We start from the raw sequence: 16,283 nt of genomic DNA on the forward strand, positions 1-16,283 counted from the left end.
CTTCCAGTGTAAATGGGTCAACAACCCTCATGAAGAAGAAAGCAGACCACTGGGGAAACAGATAATCATCACGGAATGCTAAGTGTCACACCAAGGAAGTTAGGCCTGTGAGCGCCCAGAGGAGACAGCAACTGATTCTGTCCCCCATTCCTCCCCTCGACCCGGCGGTGAAGGAAGGTTTTTCCAGCACCTGTGATCTGAATTTTGAAGGAAGGGTAGTCCAGTTGGAAGGAACATGCAAACAGCTTGAGACAGGAAATGCTTAAGAGGTCAGAGGCAGCTCGTGCGCGACACTTTGAGGGATGTGCCTCCTTAGCACTGTAGAAGCCGGGCCCTGAGACAGGCCTTATGCTTCTCACAGCAGCCGGAGTTCAATCCCCGTTTCGCAGGTGTAGAAGCTGAAGCGCTGCTATTAAGTAGAATGGGAATCCAGAGGTCCCGCCCCACTCAGCCCTCCAATCAATAAGAACGCCAAGGGAAGAGACGAGACGCGGGAATCAGGGCTGGGGGCGTAAGCAGGCTGTCGAGTTGCCAGCAGAGGCCGCTGCGTGCTCAGAACCCTACATCTGAGTTTCCGGGAGCAGCGGACGATCGGGGCCAGAGCTACGCACCGACACAAGGCATGCCGGGAACTTCCGGCCCGCTGCGGAGCGTCTTCGGGCGGCGAGGCCTGGCAGGGGCCGGGAATAGTCTCGACGGGTTAGAGACAGGGCGCCGCAGTCACTGAAAGGGGTAACCAGCCACTCCTATAGGGCCCAAAATGCTGCTCAAACAGTTACGTGCTAGCCACACAGTTGCCAACCAGGTCCCTCGTTCGCCCGCGGCAGCACGACGAGCGCTAGGCTTGTCGGGAAATGTGGACGAGCGGAAGTGCGACGCTGACCGGAAGAGCCGCGCCGTTGGCGCAGGGCTCGCTGGGAAATGTGGTCCCTCAGGGCGGCCTGGGGCGGTGGCCGCCAGTCCTGTGGAAGGGGCGGCCGATCGGGCGTGGACCCTGGATGGCTGGGCCGGGCGGCTCAGGCGGTCCCATCGGGGCCGGGGCCCTGGCGGGTGGTGCGCGGTCCAAGGTAGCCCCGAGCGTGGACTTCGACCACAGCTGCTCGGACAGCGTCGAGTACTTGACGCTCAACTTCGGGCCCTTCGAAACAGTGCATCGCTGGCGGCGTCTCCCACCCTGCGACGAGTTTGTGGGTGCTCGGTACGGTGGGCTTCGAGGGGCTTCTGAGGGCAAGGGAGACCTGAGGGAGTCCCAAGGCGGGGTTCAGGGACGAGGCCGGGAAGCAGCGTCCTGGGGTGGAATCTTGTGGTGGGCGGAGGAGAGCTGTCCAGGGCGGTGTCCTAGGGAGTCTCAAAGTAGGCCGACCCAGGCAGGGTACTGGAGCTAAGTTGTGTTTGTGGATATTGGGCTGGGGTCCCAGGTGCTGTGCGATGGGGTGAGGAGTCCAGGGAATTCTGGGGCAGTGTCAGGGTTTACCCACTTGCGGGGCCCTTTGGGGTGTTGGTGGAATTTAGGGGTTTCCATAGATCTCGGCAGTTGAGAGGTGTCATCCAACTTCTGTAGCTGCTCTCATGCTTAATCCCATTCCTTGGATGCTTTCGAAGGTGGTCTTTTCCTCACTACCTTCCACCCCTTTCTTCATTCCAGGCGCAGCAAGCACACCGTGGTGGCCTATAAAGATGCCATTTATGTATTTGGTGGAGATAATGGGTGAGTGAGTGAGCGTCAGGATGCTTGGACCAGGTGGGGAGAAGCATTGGGGTCAGGGACTGGGCCTGTGCATCCCCATTACTTCTTTTCTTTTGTTCTTTTATTTATTTATTTCTATTTTTTGAGTGGGAGTCTTACTCTGTCACTCAGGCTGCAGTGCAGTGGCACTCTCACAGTCACTGTAGCCTGACCTGCTTGACTCAGGCGATCATTCCACCTCAGCTTTCCAAGTAGCTGAAGTCACAGGTGTATGCCACCACACCCAGCAATTTTTAAGTTTATTGTAGAGACAAGGTCTCACCAAGTTGCCCAGGCTGGTCTTGAACCCCTGGCCTTAAGCAATTATCTTACCTCTGCCTTGCAAAGTGCTGGGATTGCAGGCATGAGGCACCGTGCCCGGCCCATTACTGTGCTTTCAGATATTGGCTAAACTTTTTAAGTCTGTGAGATTCCCTGTGCTCACCTCCTTGGTGGTGTTGAGGGTTAAGTTAGATCCTGCACTCAAGGTCCTCAGCACAGCATATAGTGGATAGCACACGCACAGAATGTGAAAATGTCCATTTGTTTCTGAATGAATAGACATAGCCTTGAAAGAAACATCTATTTTTGCTGCCAGCTCTGCCAGGTACCATCTTTCCCTGCTCTTTCACATGCTGTCTTTGCATCTGAAAGGTCTAGATGGCACAGTTTTATTTATTTCTTGTGCTGTTCACTATTTGTGAGAGTTTTCCCACACTGCTATAAACTTCATTGAGCAGCCTTACTGGCAGTGACCTGATGTTCTGTTGGTGGGCACACCTTCATTCACATGAACTATCCCCATTTAAGTTGTGACTAGTTTCCCTATGCTGAGGGTGAGGTGTTTGCATGAGCAGTCATGTCCATGCATCCTAGCTCCACCCCCCAGCTCCAGGATCTAGTCTGAAGCTGGAGAAGTGCTGACTTATTATTGGCCCTGCAACCTTGGTTGTGCGGGACTCTCTGGGGAAGCCAACTTGGGGATGGTAGGGTCATGTGGACCCCCCAGGACGTGCAGAGTGGGCAGGAGGGCCTTCCTGGACCTGGTCTCCTGGCTTTGAGCCTGTCTCCCTCACAGTCTTCTTCCCCAAGAGCAGCCAAAGGGATCCATTAACAAATCCAAGTCAGAGCTTGTTCTTCCTCGGCTCATCCCCCTGTGACATCTCTCTGCCTCTCTGAGTAAAAGCCCAAGTCTTCATGGCAGTCTGTAGGGCACTGCTCCTCTGCCTTTGGCCCCTTGCTGCACTGGGGTTGCATTGGCTGCCTTGCTGCATCTGGACTATACCAAGCACCCTCTTGCTCAGGCCTTTGCACTGGCTGTTCCCTCCTCCCTTCCTGTCCAGCTTCTGATGCTCCTTGTGAGTGAGATCTTCCCTGACCACCTGGGCATACTGGCAGCCTTCTCCCCTCCATACCTCTTACCATATCCATTTGTCTGTGAAGCACACAGACACTGGTTGTTATCCATCTCCTCAGTCAAGGAAAGGTCTGTTCTCCTTTCACCACTGTCTTCTGGCACTCAGACAACATGAAACATGTTTGTGGAATGGAATAAGGAAGGGCATCTACCCACAGATGTTTCCTGGAGCCTTAATGAGAATTCTTCAAACCAGAAAAGGTCTGAGTGTCTGGTACAGGGCAGTGGATAGAAAATGGGACACCTCTGCTTGTCCTGTAGCACAGGGATCCTTAACCCCCGGGCTATGAACTAGTACTGATCTGTGGCCTGTTAGAAAGTGAGCGGTGAGCTAGCAGAGTTCTGCCTTCATCAGATCAGCAGTGGCATTACATTTTCAGAGGAGCATGAACCCTATTATGAACTGCACATGTGAGGAATCTAGGTTGCACACTCCTTATGAGAACCTAATGCCTGATGATCCTCCTTTCCCCCACCCTGATTGCACCCCCACATTCGTGGAAAAATTGTCTTCAACAAAACTGGTCCCTGATGCCAAAAATATTGAGAACTGCTACTGTAGCAGGTATAGTTTATATGACAACTGTGTAGCAGTAAGCCAAAAATTTTTTGTTACATTGTGACACTAAGAAGCAGGATATGAATTTGTCTTATTCTAGCTGCAACCTCATAAAGACTATATGAGCACAAAGAAAGATGGCTTCCTGTAGCAGGTGGGGCAGATGAGGGAGGGTAGGGAGGAATTAGTCATACCACCTGCTACTCCTGGCTTCCTGGCTGCATGGCTTCAGGCACAGCCTTGTCTCTCCCAGACTGTATGTTCTGTGAAGTGGAGGTGGGAGTGCATCCACCTGGTACTGACTGAGAGAGGTAGTACAGGGGTGTTAGGTATTAGGGCATTCTGGGCTCCTGTCGGTTTGCCCTTCTTTCCAAAGACGGGGTGGTAATGTGCAGGCTGTTTGGGTTAGGTGGCACAACGACCAGTGGGCTTATTTTCCATTTTTTTGGTCTTTTTAATGCAGTTATTATGTCAGCTTTGTCATTTAAAAAAAGTGGCAGGAAAATGAGAGAGAAGTAAAAAGGGGCCCCCCTCATGTGTCGATAAGCCTTGGAGGAGAGGAGTTGAGATGTGTGAATAAGGGTTCTGGAAGCTGTGATGAAGTGTGAGCAGTGACTTTGGCCTTTGGGCTGTCTCGTGCCCTCATCAGTTGCTGGGTGGGCTCCTGATGACTGGGACCATGCTTTGGTCCTGACCCTAGGCAGGCTGGTGGCCAACTGTGTGGGAGTCCCAGTATCCACATCAGCTGGGGAGCCTTTATGGTCACGATTCTTGTCCCTTGGGTATCAACTGGTTGCTTGGCTGGGCCAGTGACTCAGCCAAAATCACACCCCCTTCACCCTGGTTGTGTGCAGTACCCATCTCCAGGGTCCTGATGGGGCAGTATCCTGCAGAGCAGACCCTGCCCATACCACCCTCTCTCTAACTGCCTTTCAGGAAGACGATGCTCAATGATCTCCTGCGGTTCGATGTGAAAGACTGCTCCTGGTGCAGGTGGGTGGCTTTGGTGTCCAGGGCCCTGCACGTCCTTCTAGGACACAGTAGTGCTGTGCTGGGTCCCTGTTCCCAGCAGTCATGCTTATTGTGGAAAACTCAAGAGAAGCTTCAGGAGAAGATAACGATGGCCTCTGGGATGACATGCCTAGAGCCATTCTGTCTTCCTTCATCTCCAGTCCATGACTGCAATTGATTGTTTTGGGTCTGTTAATTAAGAGAATCGGAAAGGCTGTTACAGTGGCTCAGGCCTGTAATCCTAGTGTTTTGGGAAGCTGAGGCAGGAGGGTCACTTAAGGCCAGGAGTTCAAGACCAGCCTGGGCAATATAGCAAGACCCTGTCACTACAAAAAGTTTTAAAAGTTAGCTGGATGTGGGTCTGTAGTTCATGCTACTTGGGAGACTGAGGCAGGAGAATCACTTGAGCCTAGGAGTTCGAGGCTGCAGTGAGCTATGATTGTACCAGTGTATTCCAGCCTAGGTGATGGAGTGAGATCTTACACCTAAAAATAATAAATAAATAACCATTCATTGAACCTTTAAAAAATTGCTTATGCATAAATAAAAAACTCAAAAAAGAAATGGGGCTAGGTAAGCAGTGGAATTGGGTTTTTAATTCAATAAATACCACGTATGGACCCAACACTGCAGAATACCATGCAGCTGCCGAGATGCGGGTACAATGTCCCTAGAGTAGCATGAACGACCCAGTCACATTCTAGTGTTCCGCTGAATAAGCAAGTTACAACAGATCTACTGCCTAATTCCACTTAAAATATTACATAGAGGCATACATATGCATAGGACCTCATGGTGTTGACAGTAGTTTTCTGGCAGTGGGATCATGCGTGAGTTTTAGTGCCTGTTGTTTTGGTTTTTTTCTTTGTTGGTGATTTTTTAAAAGTTTCTACAATGAGACAGGCATTATTTTTGAAATACAAAAATGAAGGGAAGATGAAGGTGGCAGAACTGCCCTGTGGTTGTGTGGACCACGTGGCTGACCCCGCTGACCCTCACTACCCTGTGCCCACCCCAGGGCCTTCACCACCGGGACCCCGCCAGCCCCCCGCTACCACCACTCGGCTGTCGTCTATGGGAGCAGCATGTTTGTCTTTGGTGAGCAGCCTCTTACCTCCCCAGGCTGTGCCCTCTCCTGGGCCCACAGATGCTAAGCCCAGGGCTCATGGCACATGCTGTGCCTGGCAGGGACTCTCTGTCCATCCCTCTTTGCCAGTGTCTTTCTGAATTCTGGGCTGAGTCACGGGCCCCTTTCCCTAACCATCCTGATCTCACAGGGTTGGGTGTCTACCTCGGTGACTGGGCTGGGGCAGAGAACAGTGTCCTACTCATCTGTGACCCCAGAGCCCAGCACAGGGGCAGTCAGTGGACACTTCCAGGGTTTGTGGGAAGAGTCCTGGTTTATGCATTTTCAGTGGGACCAGATTCTGTCCCACTTTCCAGGGTCTGAAGATTAAATACTGGTTTTGTTTGTGACGATTTCTCACTCTTCACTCAGGGGGCTACACTGGGGACATTTATTCCAATTCTAACCTGAAGAATAAAAATGACCTCTTTGAATACAAGTTTGCAACAGGCCAGTGGACAGAGTGGAAAATTGAAGGACGGTGAGAGACTTTCCTGTAACTTGGAACTAGACTGGGACTGGGTGGCAATGGGCCTGGGGTCCACTCTCTGTGGCATTACAGACAGGGAGCCTGGGGCTTGGGGAGGCCTGAGGGCATACAGCATGGGAGCTAGGTCTTAGTGGTCACTTCCCTCTGCAGCTGTGCCTGGCCTGCTTCAGCCTTTCAATCTGCTCTTTCAGAAGGGACTTGAATATCCTACTGATGGGCGCTGCTCAGGGCCAGTGCCTCCTTTGATATTCTGGTAGCAGCTGAGAGGAGCTTCTGTGCCTGTGTAGATGTCCGAATTCCTCATCTAGCTGCGACTCTGCCTTACATGCTCAGCCTCTGATGCCAGTGCTTATTTCCAGTGCCCTTCAGAGGCCTCGAGTCCCAGTGTTAGGCGGATGTGGTCATGCAACCTGGCTATGACCCCTGGCCTGGCAGTGTGGGGCTGCGGGGTTCAGGTCTCTGCTGGGCTGCCTCACTTTTCACCTCCTCTCTAATGTTCCAGGTTGCCAGTTGCCAGGTCAGCCCATGGGGCCACAGTATACAGTGACAAGCTGTGGATCTTTGCCGGCTATGATGGCAATGCCAGGTAGGTATGGCATGGCCTGTGTACCTGCCTCCCAGTGTACTGAGGTGCAGAGTGGGCTTCCCGGCATTTAGGGAAGGGTCCACCCGGTGGCTTTTGAGAGCTGCTTTATGGGGTTTCTCAGGAGGGTGTGGGGGAAGAGGAGGCAGCATGAGATTGGACCACTGAGAGGAGCCCCCACCTGACCTGTGGGCCTTTGAGTTGGCTTGGATGAGGACCCTTAGGACCATAGCTGGAGTTACCCTGAAGGCCAAGGGTGTAGGTGCATGGGCAGTGTTGGGGCTCATACCAGCCCTGGTTCTGGCCTAGGTTTTTCTCCTCATTTTAGAAAATCTTTTGCTATAATTTTTCTGATTACAAAAATAGCATGTGTTTGGTCCCCCAAAACTTCAGCATCACAGAAACTCCTAATGGTGCAGTGGTGATGGTGGTACCTGTGAGATCTGTGGTCTTCTGGCCCGGGAGACACCAAGCAAGAGGCTGGCCCTGCCACACTGCCCCAGATGTTGTACAGGAGGCTACTTGTTCCTATCCTGGCTGGGCAGGAGGCCTAGCACAGCAGGGACTTGGTGCAGTGCCCTACCCTTACACTGAAGCCCCAACCTCAGGGCTGCACAGTATTCCCTTAACCCAGCTGGTAGGTTGTTTTTCCCTGGAGATGTACTTTCCAGCTAGGACCAGTTCCACCCTGATAGCCAAACCCAGGGGGTCCTGACCTCTCTTTCCTAATGCAGGTTGAATGACATGTGGACGATTGGCCTCCAGGACCGGGAGCTCACCTGCTGGGAAGAGGTGAGGGACTCAGGGAGCCAGGGTGGGAGCAGACACTGCTTTCTTTCCCTGCCAAGCCCAGCTGCAACCTGAGCCTCACTCTCCTCCTGACCTCCTGCCCAGCCCTCTCAGCGTGTGTGGGATTCGGTTTTGGTCTGATCTACACTTATTTCAACATAGTGAGGCATCCTACTGGTCAATGTCCTGCTTGCTAGAGACCCCCTGGGCTTTCTTTCCCTGGTAGAAATATATGATTTTAGTCACAGCTGTTCAGAATTGGGCCCTTCTAGGTGGAGGAGATAGGGCTGTAAGACATTATGCAGAAAATTAATCTGCAAACCCTCATTCACAGAAGTCTCAAGAATAAAAATAGTCCCAGTTCAGCAGTCTGAGTGTGGTGAAGTGTGAGCAGGGTCCTGTGAGGCCTGGCTGAGCCATCCCCTCCCACCCTCTGCCCCAGGTGGCCCAGAGTGGTGAGATCCCACCGTCTTGCTGTAACTTCCCTGTGGCCATATGCCAGGACAAGATGTTTGTGTTCTCGGGGCAGAGTGGAGCCAAGATAACCAACAACCTCTTCCAGTTTGAATTTAAGGACAAAACGTGAGTGCCCTAGTGGAACGGAGTGGGCACAGTGTTCCTGCTGCACCTGGTGGCCATGGCCACGGTAACCATTCACATATAATAGCTTACAGCTGGGAGCAGGGATATGTGGATGCCCCAGGCAGATCCCTTGGGGAATGGCTGTAGCTCAGCAAGATAGAGCCTGGGCCTCCCTCTGAGCATGAAGGTGGCTCCCACCCCGGGAATGGCTTGCATTAATAGTAGTAAGCATGGCCAGCATTAATCCCATCTGATGGCAGAAGACTGGAGGGGTGTGCAGGTCCCATGAGCTCTGGCCTGTGCTGCCCTTGCCAGCTGACCCACAACCCTTCTGATGGAGCTGGCTCCTGGCTCTGGGAGCAGATAGAGAAGGAGCAAGGAGTCTGCAGGTGAAAGGGACTTGGGAGGGGACTTGGGAGCTTCCCTGGAGGCCAGGTGGAGGCAACCTGTTGCATGATGGGGTCAGCATGGAGCAGATGGCATAGCCCTGTCAGGCCAGGATCTGTTCTGAGTCTTCAGCTAACCTAGCAAAAGAAGGTTTGCTGGAAGAGGCTGGGAAGCCTTTGGAAGGTGGAAAGGAAGTTGTAGGAGCAGCTTCGTAGTGAAAGGTCCAGGTAGCTCCCAAGTCAGGGGCTTGGCCAACTGGGTGGCATGAGCACAGTGACCTACTATGACACGTATGTGTCTACATGACACCACTCCTCAGGGAGCAGAATTGCCCGGGAGGTCAGATGCCACCCTCCTGCCCTGTCACTTGTGCCTGCTCCATGGGGAGGGGGTTCTGGCAGGACCCCCATGGTGGGCCATGTGGGGAGGGCAGGGCTGGTGCCAGAGCTGAATGGGGTGAACTGGGCACACCATCCAGGCCCTCCCTCTGGACCCTGAACTGGCCACCATAGGAGCCATATGGGGACTTCCCAGAAAGGGGTTGCTGTGGGGAAGTCTCTGGAAGCAGGAGCCCCTGACCTGGCATTGGTTCACTGTCATGGGCCCCCAGGTGGACACGCATCCCCACTGAACACCTGCTCCGGGGCTCCCCACCACCTCCACAGCGACGTTACGGGCACACCATGGTGGCCTTTGACCGCCACCTCTATGTATTTGGGGGTGCAGCTGACAACACACTGCCCAACGAACTGCATTGCTATGACGTGGACTTCCAGACTTGGGAGGTTGTCCAGCCCTGCTCTGACAGTGAGGTGAGTGCTGCCAGTCCTTGGGCATGGTGGGAGTCCCCAAGGACTTCCGAACCACTGGTTGGATGCCAATGGCTTCCATCTTGCTCCCACCTTCTCTCCATGCTTCACAGCCTTGGGGGCTTCTTAGGTGTCCAGACAGCCACCAGGAGCAAAGCCAGGATGCCCAGGGCCTCAGCCCAGACACTAGTCCCTCAGGCCCGATTGCCCCATTTTCATCCTGCAGCTTGCAGCTGTTTTTTTTGTTTTTTGGGGTTTTTTTTTTAGTTGGAATCTCACTCTGTCGCCCAGCTGGAGTGCAGTGGCACACTCATGGCCACCTCAGCATCGACCTGCTGGACTCTGGCAATCTTTCCACCTCAGCCTCCCAAGTAGCCAGAAATACAGGCACATGCTACCACACCTGGCTAATTTTCTGTTTATTGTAGAGATGAGGTCTTGCCAAGTTACCTGGGCTAGTCTTGACCCCTCGGACTCAGGCAATGCACTCACCTCAGCCTCCTAAAGTGCTGGGATTACAGGCTGAGCCACCAAGTTCAGCAGCCTGCAGCCTTTTAACACTCCACACCCCATGGTGTCTGCCCTGGACTGCTATGCTGCAAACTGTTCCTGGGAAGCCCATCTTGCTCACCAGCCAGGCCTTTTGCAGCTATGCAGTGAGTGTCCTCCTCTTGTGGCTCTTCCCTCCTCTGGCCCCACAGTGTTCTCCACCAGGATGGTAGGCCGGTCTCTGGGTGCCTGACCAACCCCTGCTGACGTCCCACATCCACATGTCTCTCCCACCAGGTTGGTGGGGCTGAGGTGCCCGAGCGAGTGTCTGCTTCTGAGGAGGTGCCTAGCCTGACCTCTGAGGAACGGGGCAGCTTCAAGAAGTCCCGGGATGTGTTTGGCCTGGACTTTGGCACCACCTCAGCCAGGCAGCCTGTCCAGCTGGCCTCAGAGGTATGGGTCAGGGACCCTTGTTAAGGCCCCTTCACCCCCTGAAACAGGTCTTGTGATTGCCCCTCTTGCAGATGGGGTGACCAAGGCCCAAGAAGTACTCGCATGGAGTCACACCACAAAGGAGGTGCAGAGCCAGGAGCCCGCACCCTGCTGGCCAGTTATGCCTCTCGGGGTTCCTGCTGCAGGATGCACCCACTGGGGCTGGTGCACGCTAGCCTGCATACTCTGTCCACTCTGTGGGTCTGCATGGCCCATTGTACCCCACTTGCCCCCAGGGGCACTAGCTCTTGCCTGTGCCTACAGCTGCACCTGGAGGTTTCTGCCCTTGGGGACCATACTCTCTGGTCTCTCCTTCATGGCCATGTGGTACCACATCCTTGCCCACAGCTTGGCCACAGCCAGTTGCACTGTGGAGACCCTATTCACCCATTCCACCTGCCTCGTTGTCTCCCCAGCTGCCCAGTGGGAGGCTCTTCCATGCAGCTGCTGTCATCTCAGATGCCATGTACATCTTTGGAGGCACCGTGGACAACAACATCCGCAGTGGGGAGATGTACAGGTTCCAGGTGTGGGGCTCATCAACCTACGGGACATCTGGGGTGGATGGGCTACCAGTGATAAGAAACTGAGGCCCAGTGAGTGGGATGGGGCTTTCCTGAGGGTGCCTTTTGTGGGGCCCAGCCTGGCAGGATGGAAGCCTGAGGCTGGGCTGGGGCCTCTAGGTCGAGGGAAGATGAGGTGACACTGGGGTGGGGCAGCCTCAGTGCAGAGCGGGATAGGTGGACCTTCGGCTTCAGAGCAGAGTGTGGGGGCTTAGCAGAGGCAATGGAGGGAGCTGGGTGAGCTGGGCTCAGCACTGTACCCTCAGCGCACTCATAGCCAGAGGAGGGCACAGCCCAAGCTGACCTTGGCAGCCCCTTCCTAGGCCTGGAGGAGCTAGTGGTCAGGATGGGGACCCATGGGAACTGGGTTAAGAGCCAACTTCATGGAGGAGCTTGGGGTATGCTGGCAGGACCAGCATGAACACACAGGTCCAGGCATAGAGTGGAGATGGCACAGTCCTGTGTTGGCCTGGCAGGGAGAAGCAAGAGTAGTGGAGGCAGCCACTTGTGGTGTGGGGCCTGGATGGTTGCAGGTGCTGAAGCCCAGAGTGGGGCAGGCCTGTAGGGTGGGGGGCACTGCTTCCTCTCCTCAGCCAGGCCCACCTGCCATGTGGGCCCTGAGGGTCAGCATGGGCTCACGGGAACCTCAAGATCAGCCTGATGGCCACCCTGGGACTGCCCTGCTGCCCTTGACACCTGGCAACACGTGGTCCCCTCCTGCAGTTCTCCTGTTACCCCAAGTGCACGCTGCATGAAGACTATGGGCGGCTGTGGGAGAGCCGCCAGTTCTGTGACGTGGAGTTTGTGCTGGGTGAGGTGGGTGCCCTTCCTCATGCCCAGCCCACTGCTGTGCCTGAGGAGGGGGAGCTTCGCCCCTCAGAGGCAAGGCTGCCTGCCCAGCAGTGCCTGCCCTGGTCGGCTCCACCCTCTGGGGCAAACGTCCTGTGCCCTCCACCCATGCATGGTTCTTTGTGCAGAAGGAGGAGTGTGTGCAGGGCCACGTGGCTATCGTCACTGCGCGGAGCCGCTGGCTCCGTAGGAAGATCACACAGGCACGGGAGCGGCTGGCCCAGGTGAGGCGCCCACCCCCTCTACCATGACCAGGCAGCTGTGTCCGTTGTCCACTGGAGTGCTCTTGAGCTCCCTTCTCCTCACAGAAGCTGGAGGAGGAGGCAGCCCTAACTCCCAGGGAGCCACCTGGTGCTGCTGTCGGGGGGACCCGGCCACCCCTGCTGCATGTGGCCATCCGGGAGGCTGAGGCCCGGCCCTTCGAGGTGCTCATGCAGTTCCTCTACACTGACAAGATCAAATACCCACGAAAAGGTTCGCTGGGGTGGAAGTGGGGGGTGGGGTGCTGACAGCGGAGCCAGGAATAGGGAGCTGCCAGCCCCACCTTGCAGATGGGTCCCTGGAGGCTCATCCTCCATCCCTCATGATCACAGCAGCTGACATGTGGCCCAGCTGTCATCCAAGGCTCCCAAGGCCTTGTTCTCACCTGAGAGCCCCAACCCATTCATCCATGTGGGGAGCCCTGGGCCCTGTCCTCCGCCTTCCCCTCCCCAGGATCCCTGAGACTCAAGGGCTCTTGGGCACAGGCCATGTGGAGGACGTGCTGCTCATCATGGACGTATACAAGCTGGCGCTGAGCTTCCAGCTGTGCCGCCTGGAACAGCTGTGCCGCCAGTACATCGAGGCTTCTGTGGACCTGCAGAATGTGCTGGTCGTGTGCGAGAGTGCTGCCCGGCTACAGCTGGGCCAGCTCAAGGTACAAGGTGGAATTAGCTTGCACTGGAGTGCTTGCGGCGGGCCCTGCTGGCTGGATGGGCACACCTAGCCAAGGCCTCTCCTTCCCATCCACCATGGCAAGCCCCACCCTTAGCCTGGAGCCTGGCTTGACCCCGCCTGCCTGCCCATGCCTGTCTGTCCCAGGAGCACTGCCTGAACTTCGTGGTGAAGGAGTCCCACTTCAACCAGGTGATCATGATGAAGGAGTTTGAGCGCCTCTCGTCCCCACTGATAGTGGAGATTGTACGGCGGAAGCAGCAGCCGCCCCCTCGTTCCCCCTCGGACCAGCCTGTAGACATTGGTAGGGAACCCTGTTCACCTTCCTTGAGGGGCAAGAGGAATGGAGTACATTTGGGGCAAGAGCCATGGGAAGCACCTGCCAGGTCCTTGGGGTGGGGGCAGATGCCATGCCCCAAGTGCCCTCCTGGACACAGGCCAGGGCCAGATGGAGGTGGTTAGGCTTCCTTGAAGGAAGAAGTTCCCAACCCAAGGGCCTTGCCACAGTGAGCTGTGTGCTGGCGAGTCAGGATCTCCTGAGCCTATTTCTGGGGGTGGACACAGGGCTCCTCTCCCTAGCTGCCTAGCTGGGATGTTACGTCTGATGGCTTAGGGTCACAGTGATCAGCCACCGAGCTTCTCTTAGGCACAGTAACAGGTAAGAACAGCCCACAGACTTCAGGTGCTCCTGCTACCTCCTTGTTCACACCACCTGTGCAGAGATGTCACAGCCCCCTTAATTCTCCCAGCTCTTCCTGAGGCTCAAGCTGACGTTGGCTGTTAGCTCTTGGTGACACCTGGAGACAGCAGAGGCCATGTGGTGGGCCTGGAGGGGGCTCAGCATGAGGACAGTGAGGGGACACAGTGGGCTGAATGGAAGATGAGACATTAGAGGGCAGGCCTGGGTACCGTGTTTGGGGCACAGTGCTCAAGTCAGCCTGGGGGACTGAGAGAGGAGAGATCAGGGCTGTGGGTGCTCAGGGCGCCAGAGTGAGGCCTGTGACCTGGGGGAGGCTTCATTCAGGGCAGTGACAGGGGCAGATGGGCAGAAGGTAGTGCATGTGGGGTCCTGAGACCAGAATCTGAAGCTGTCCCCTCACTCAGAGTTGGGTATGAATATGCTCAGGGTCCCTCCCACCCCCAGGCACATCTCTGATCCAAGACATGAAGGCATACCTGGAGGGAGCAGGCACAGAGTTCTGTGACATCACGCTGCTGCTGGACGGGCACCCGAGGCCGGCCCACAAGGCCATCCTGGCTGCCCGTTCCAGGTGGGTAGGCTGGGATGAGAGGGCAGGGAAGGCCCAGATGCTGGCTGCATCCTACTGAGAGCTAGGCATCCACCACCCTCTGTCTGCAGCTACTTTGAGGCCATGTTCCGGTCCTTCATGCCAGAGGATGGGCAGGTGAACATCTCCATTGGGGAGATGGTGCCCAGCAGGCAGGCCTTCGAGTCCATGCTGCGCTACATCTACTATGGCGAGGTCAACATGCCACCCGAGGACTCACTGCATCCTCATGCCCTGTCTTGGCTGGGTGATCTGGGCCCGGCTCCTCAATCCAGAGGATTTGCTGGTGCCTGGTGCTGGGCCCGGTGCTCTCCTGGGTCTCTGAAGCAGTTGGCAGCTGACAGGAAGGGGTTTGCAGCCAGGAGGGATGAGTGGGTTCTTGACCCTCAACCATGTGGATGATGGGGTTGGTCCTTGTTCTGGGCGACAGGTGAGCAGACAAATGTGGAGTGACTCCTGGAATGTTACTTCAGTGGGGATCTGAACATGGGTGCAAGGATTCCCTTTAGGGTTTGTGGGTCTGTGAAGAGTTCTACAGATGTGCAGATGGGTTTTTTCAAGGAGAGGATTATGGTTTTCTATGGATCTGGAGTGAGGATTTTGACCCACTAGGTGGCTCAGAACCCGTTTAGAGAGGAAGCCAGTGTCTGGCTGGATCAGTGCCTGGCTTGCGGTGGGCATGGGGATCCAGCTGTTGCACCCTTCCAGGATGAGGACGAGGAGGTGGGTGACTGGGCAGGAGGACCAACTCTCTTTGGTCAGCTCCTTAACCAGCTCCCAGCTACCTGTTTGCTGCCCCCTACTACTACGGCTTTTACAACAATCGGCTGCAGGCATACTGCAAGCAGAACCTGGAGATGAACGTGACAGTGCAGAACGTGCTGCAGGTAGCCCCATACCTTTAGCTGCGCCGCCCTGCTGAGGGTGGGGTTGAGGGCAGTGCCTCAACGTCCCTGCCTTTGCAGATCCTGGAAGCAGCTGACAAGACGCAGGCACTGGACATGAAGCGACACTGCCTGCATATCATCGTGCACCAGTTCACCAAGGTCAGGGCCCTGCCTCCCCCGGGCTGTGGTGCAATCAGGCTAGAGGAGTGCCTGGGCTCGGGATGAGCCAAGCAGAGCAGCCTGAGACCGGGCAGGGTAGACCCCAGCAAACCCCATCATCCACCCCGGCCCCTCTTGCGAATCCAGTTCCGTCTCATCTGACCTGGTTGCCTTGGCAGGTCTCCAAGCTGCCCACACTGCGGTCACTGAGCCAGCAGCTGCTGCTGGACATCATAGACTCCCTGGCCTCCCACATTTCTGACAAGCAATGCGCAGAGCTGGGCGCCGACATCTGAGGCCCTGCAGCGCCCACCCGGTGTGAAGAATCACTGTGCCTGCCTGCCCTGCTTGCTGTCAAGACTGCATTAGCCACACCTGGCCTGCAACAGAGTGGGTGGACCTGCCAGTCCCAGGGCCAGGGTGGTGCCCAGGGCTGAGGAGGTCTGGGGCCCAAAATGCCTCATTTCACTGAGGTCCTACAGTGGATGGTGAAACAGACCCCTCCTGGCTGGCATCCTCTCCTGGCCATGGCTCATTGTTGGGGACACTGCTCAGAATTGAGTGGAGATAGGGAGTAGGGCCTTGAGCCTCCCATCTGGCAGGGCCCAGGCATGTGCTCTGGGAGGCTCAGCCTGGCCTGTGACCCAGGTGTGTGGATTCGGGCCCCTCTGATGTGGGAAAGGGGAATGGCAAAATTGATGTAGCACCAGGAAGTCCATCTTCACTGAGGTCAGTGTGAGGGGTCTATCTTGCTGCCTGGAGCTGACTTGAAATGAATTTTGAAGTAAAGGGCCCTAAGGGCAACTCCCAGCTGAGGGATCAGTCATGCTGGGCTGGGCCTGGCTTCCCTGGAGGCTGCAAGACTCTGCCCACCCATGTGCGTGTAATTGGAACTCAGGGCTGGGCAAAGGAAAAGTCAGCAGAGGTTCCTCCTGGTCCCTATGTCCCACACTAAGTATTTACTGCCATAGACATCCCTCCATTAAAACCATAGCAGTGCTCCTACTACATGTCTGGTCTCCACTGCTAACTTCTGGCCTCAGTCCTCCTGTAGTAGAGGACCAGCTGTACGGCCTGATGGCTTGGTGGACCCCCAGATGATCTTGCCTGTCTATCTATGTTGTCAGCAACGACTTATCCCTA

The 16,283-nt window shown here is 55.7% G+C and overlaps 1 protein-coding gene across 6 annotated transcripts; it reads left to right on the forward strand.

Annotated features, from left to right (window-relative positions):
* The first annotated feature begins 873 nt into the window (after window positions 1-873).
* LZTR1 (leucine zipper like transcription regulator 1) lies at window positions 874-16,150 on the forward strand. Of its 6 annotated transcripts, none has more exons than XM_008068813.2 (21): window positions 874-1,198; window positions 1,646-1,708; window positions 4,639-4,695; window positions 5,732-5,811; window positions 6,212-6,320; window positions 6,832-6,915; window positions 7,647-7,704; window positions 8,144-8,283; window positions 9,281-9,482; window positions 10,266-10,421; window positions 10,877-10,987; window positions 11,747-11,839; window positions 12,001-12,096; window positions 12,181-12,346; window positions 12,619-12,788; window positions 12,953-13,109; window positions 13,950-14,076; window positions 14,166-14,315; window positions 14,876-14,981; window positions 15,060-15,140; window positions 15,320-16,150. In XM_008068813.2, exons 1-21 carry the CDS (start codon window positions 999-1,001, stop codon window positions 15,434-15,436), a joined length of 2,523 nt encoding a protein of 840 aa, XP_008067004.1. In that variant the 5' UTR covers window positions 874-998; the 3' UTR covers window positions 15,437-16,150. The 6 variants fall into 6 exon arrangements, with proteins under 6 accessions (XP_008067004.1, XP_008067005.1, XP_021573611.1 ...); XM_008068814.2 differs by having other exon boundaries at window positions 12,998-13,109; XM_021717938.1 differs by having other exon boundaries at window positions 924-1,198; window positions 4,643-4,695.
* The last annotated feature ends 133 nt before the right edge of the window (window positions 16,151-16,283 follow it).

Source organism: Carlito syrichta, unplaced genomic scaffold, assembly GCF_000164805.1.
Source record: "Carlito syrichta isolate Samal-C Ts95f unplaced genomic scaffold, Tarsius_syrichta-2.0.1 Scaffold311553, whole genome shotgun sequence".
NCBI classification, from domain to species: Eukaryota; Metazoa; Chordata; class Mammalia; order Primates; family Tarsiidae; genus Carlito; species Carlito syrichta.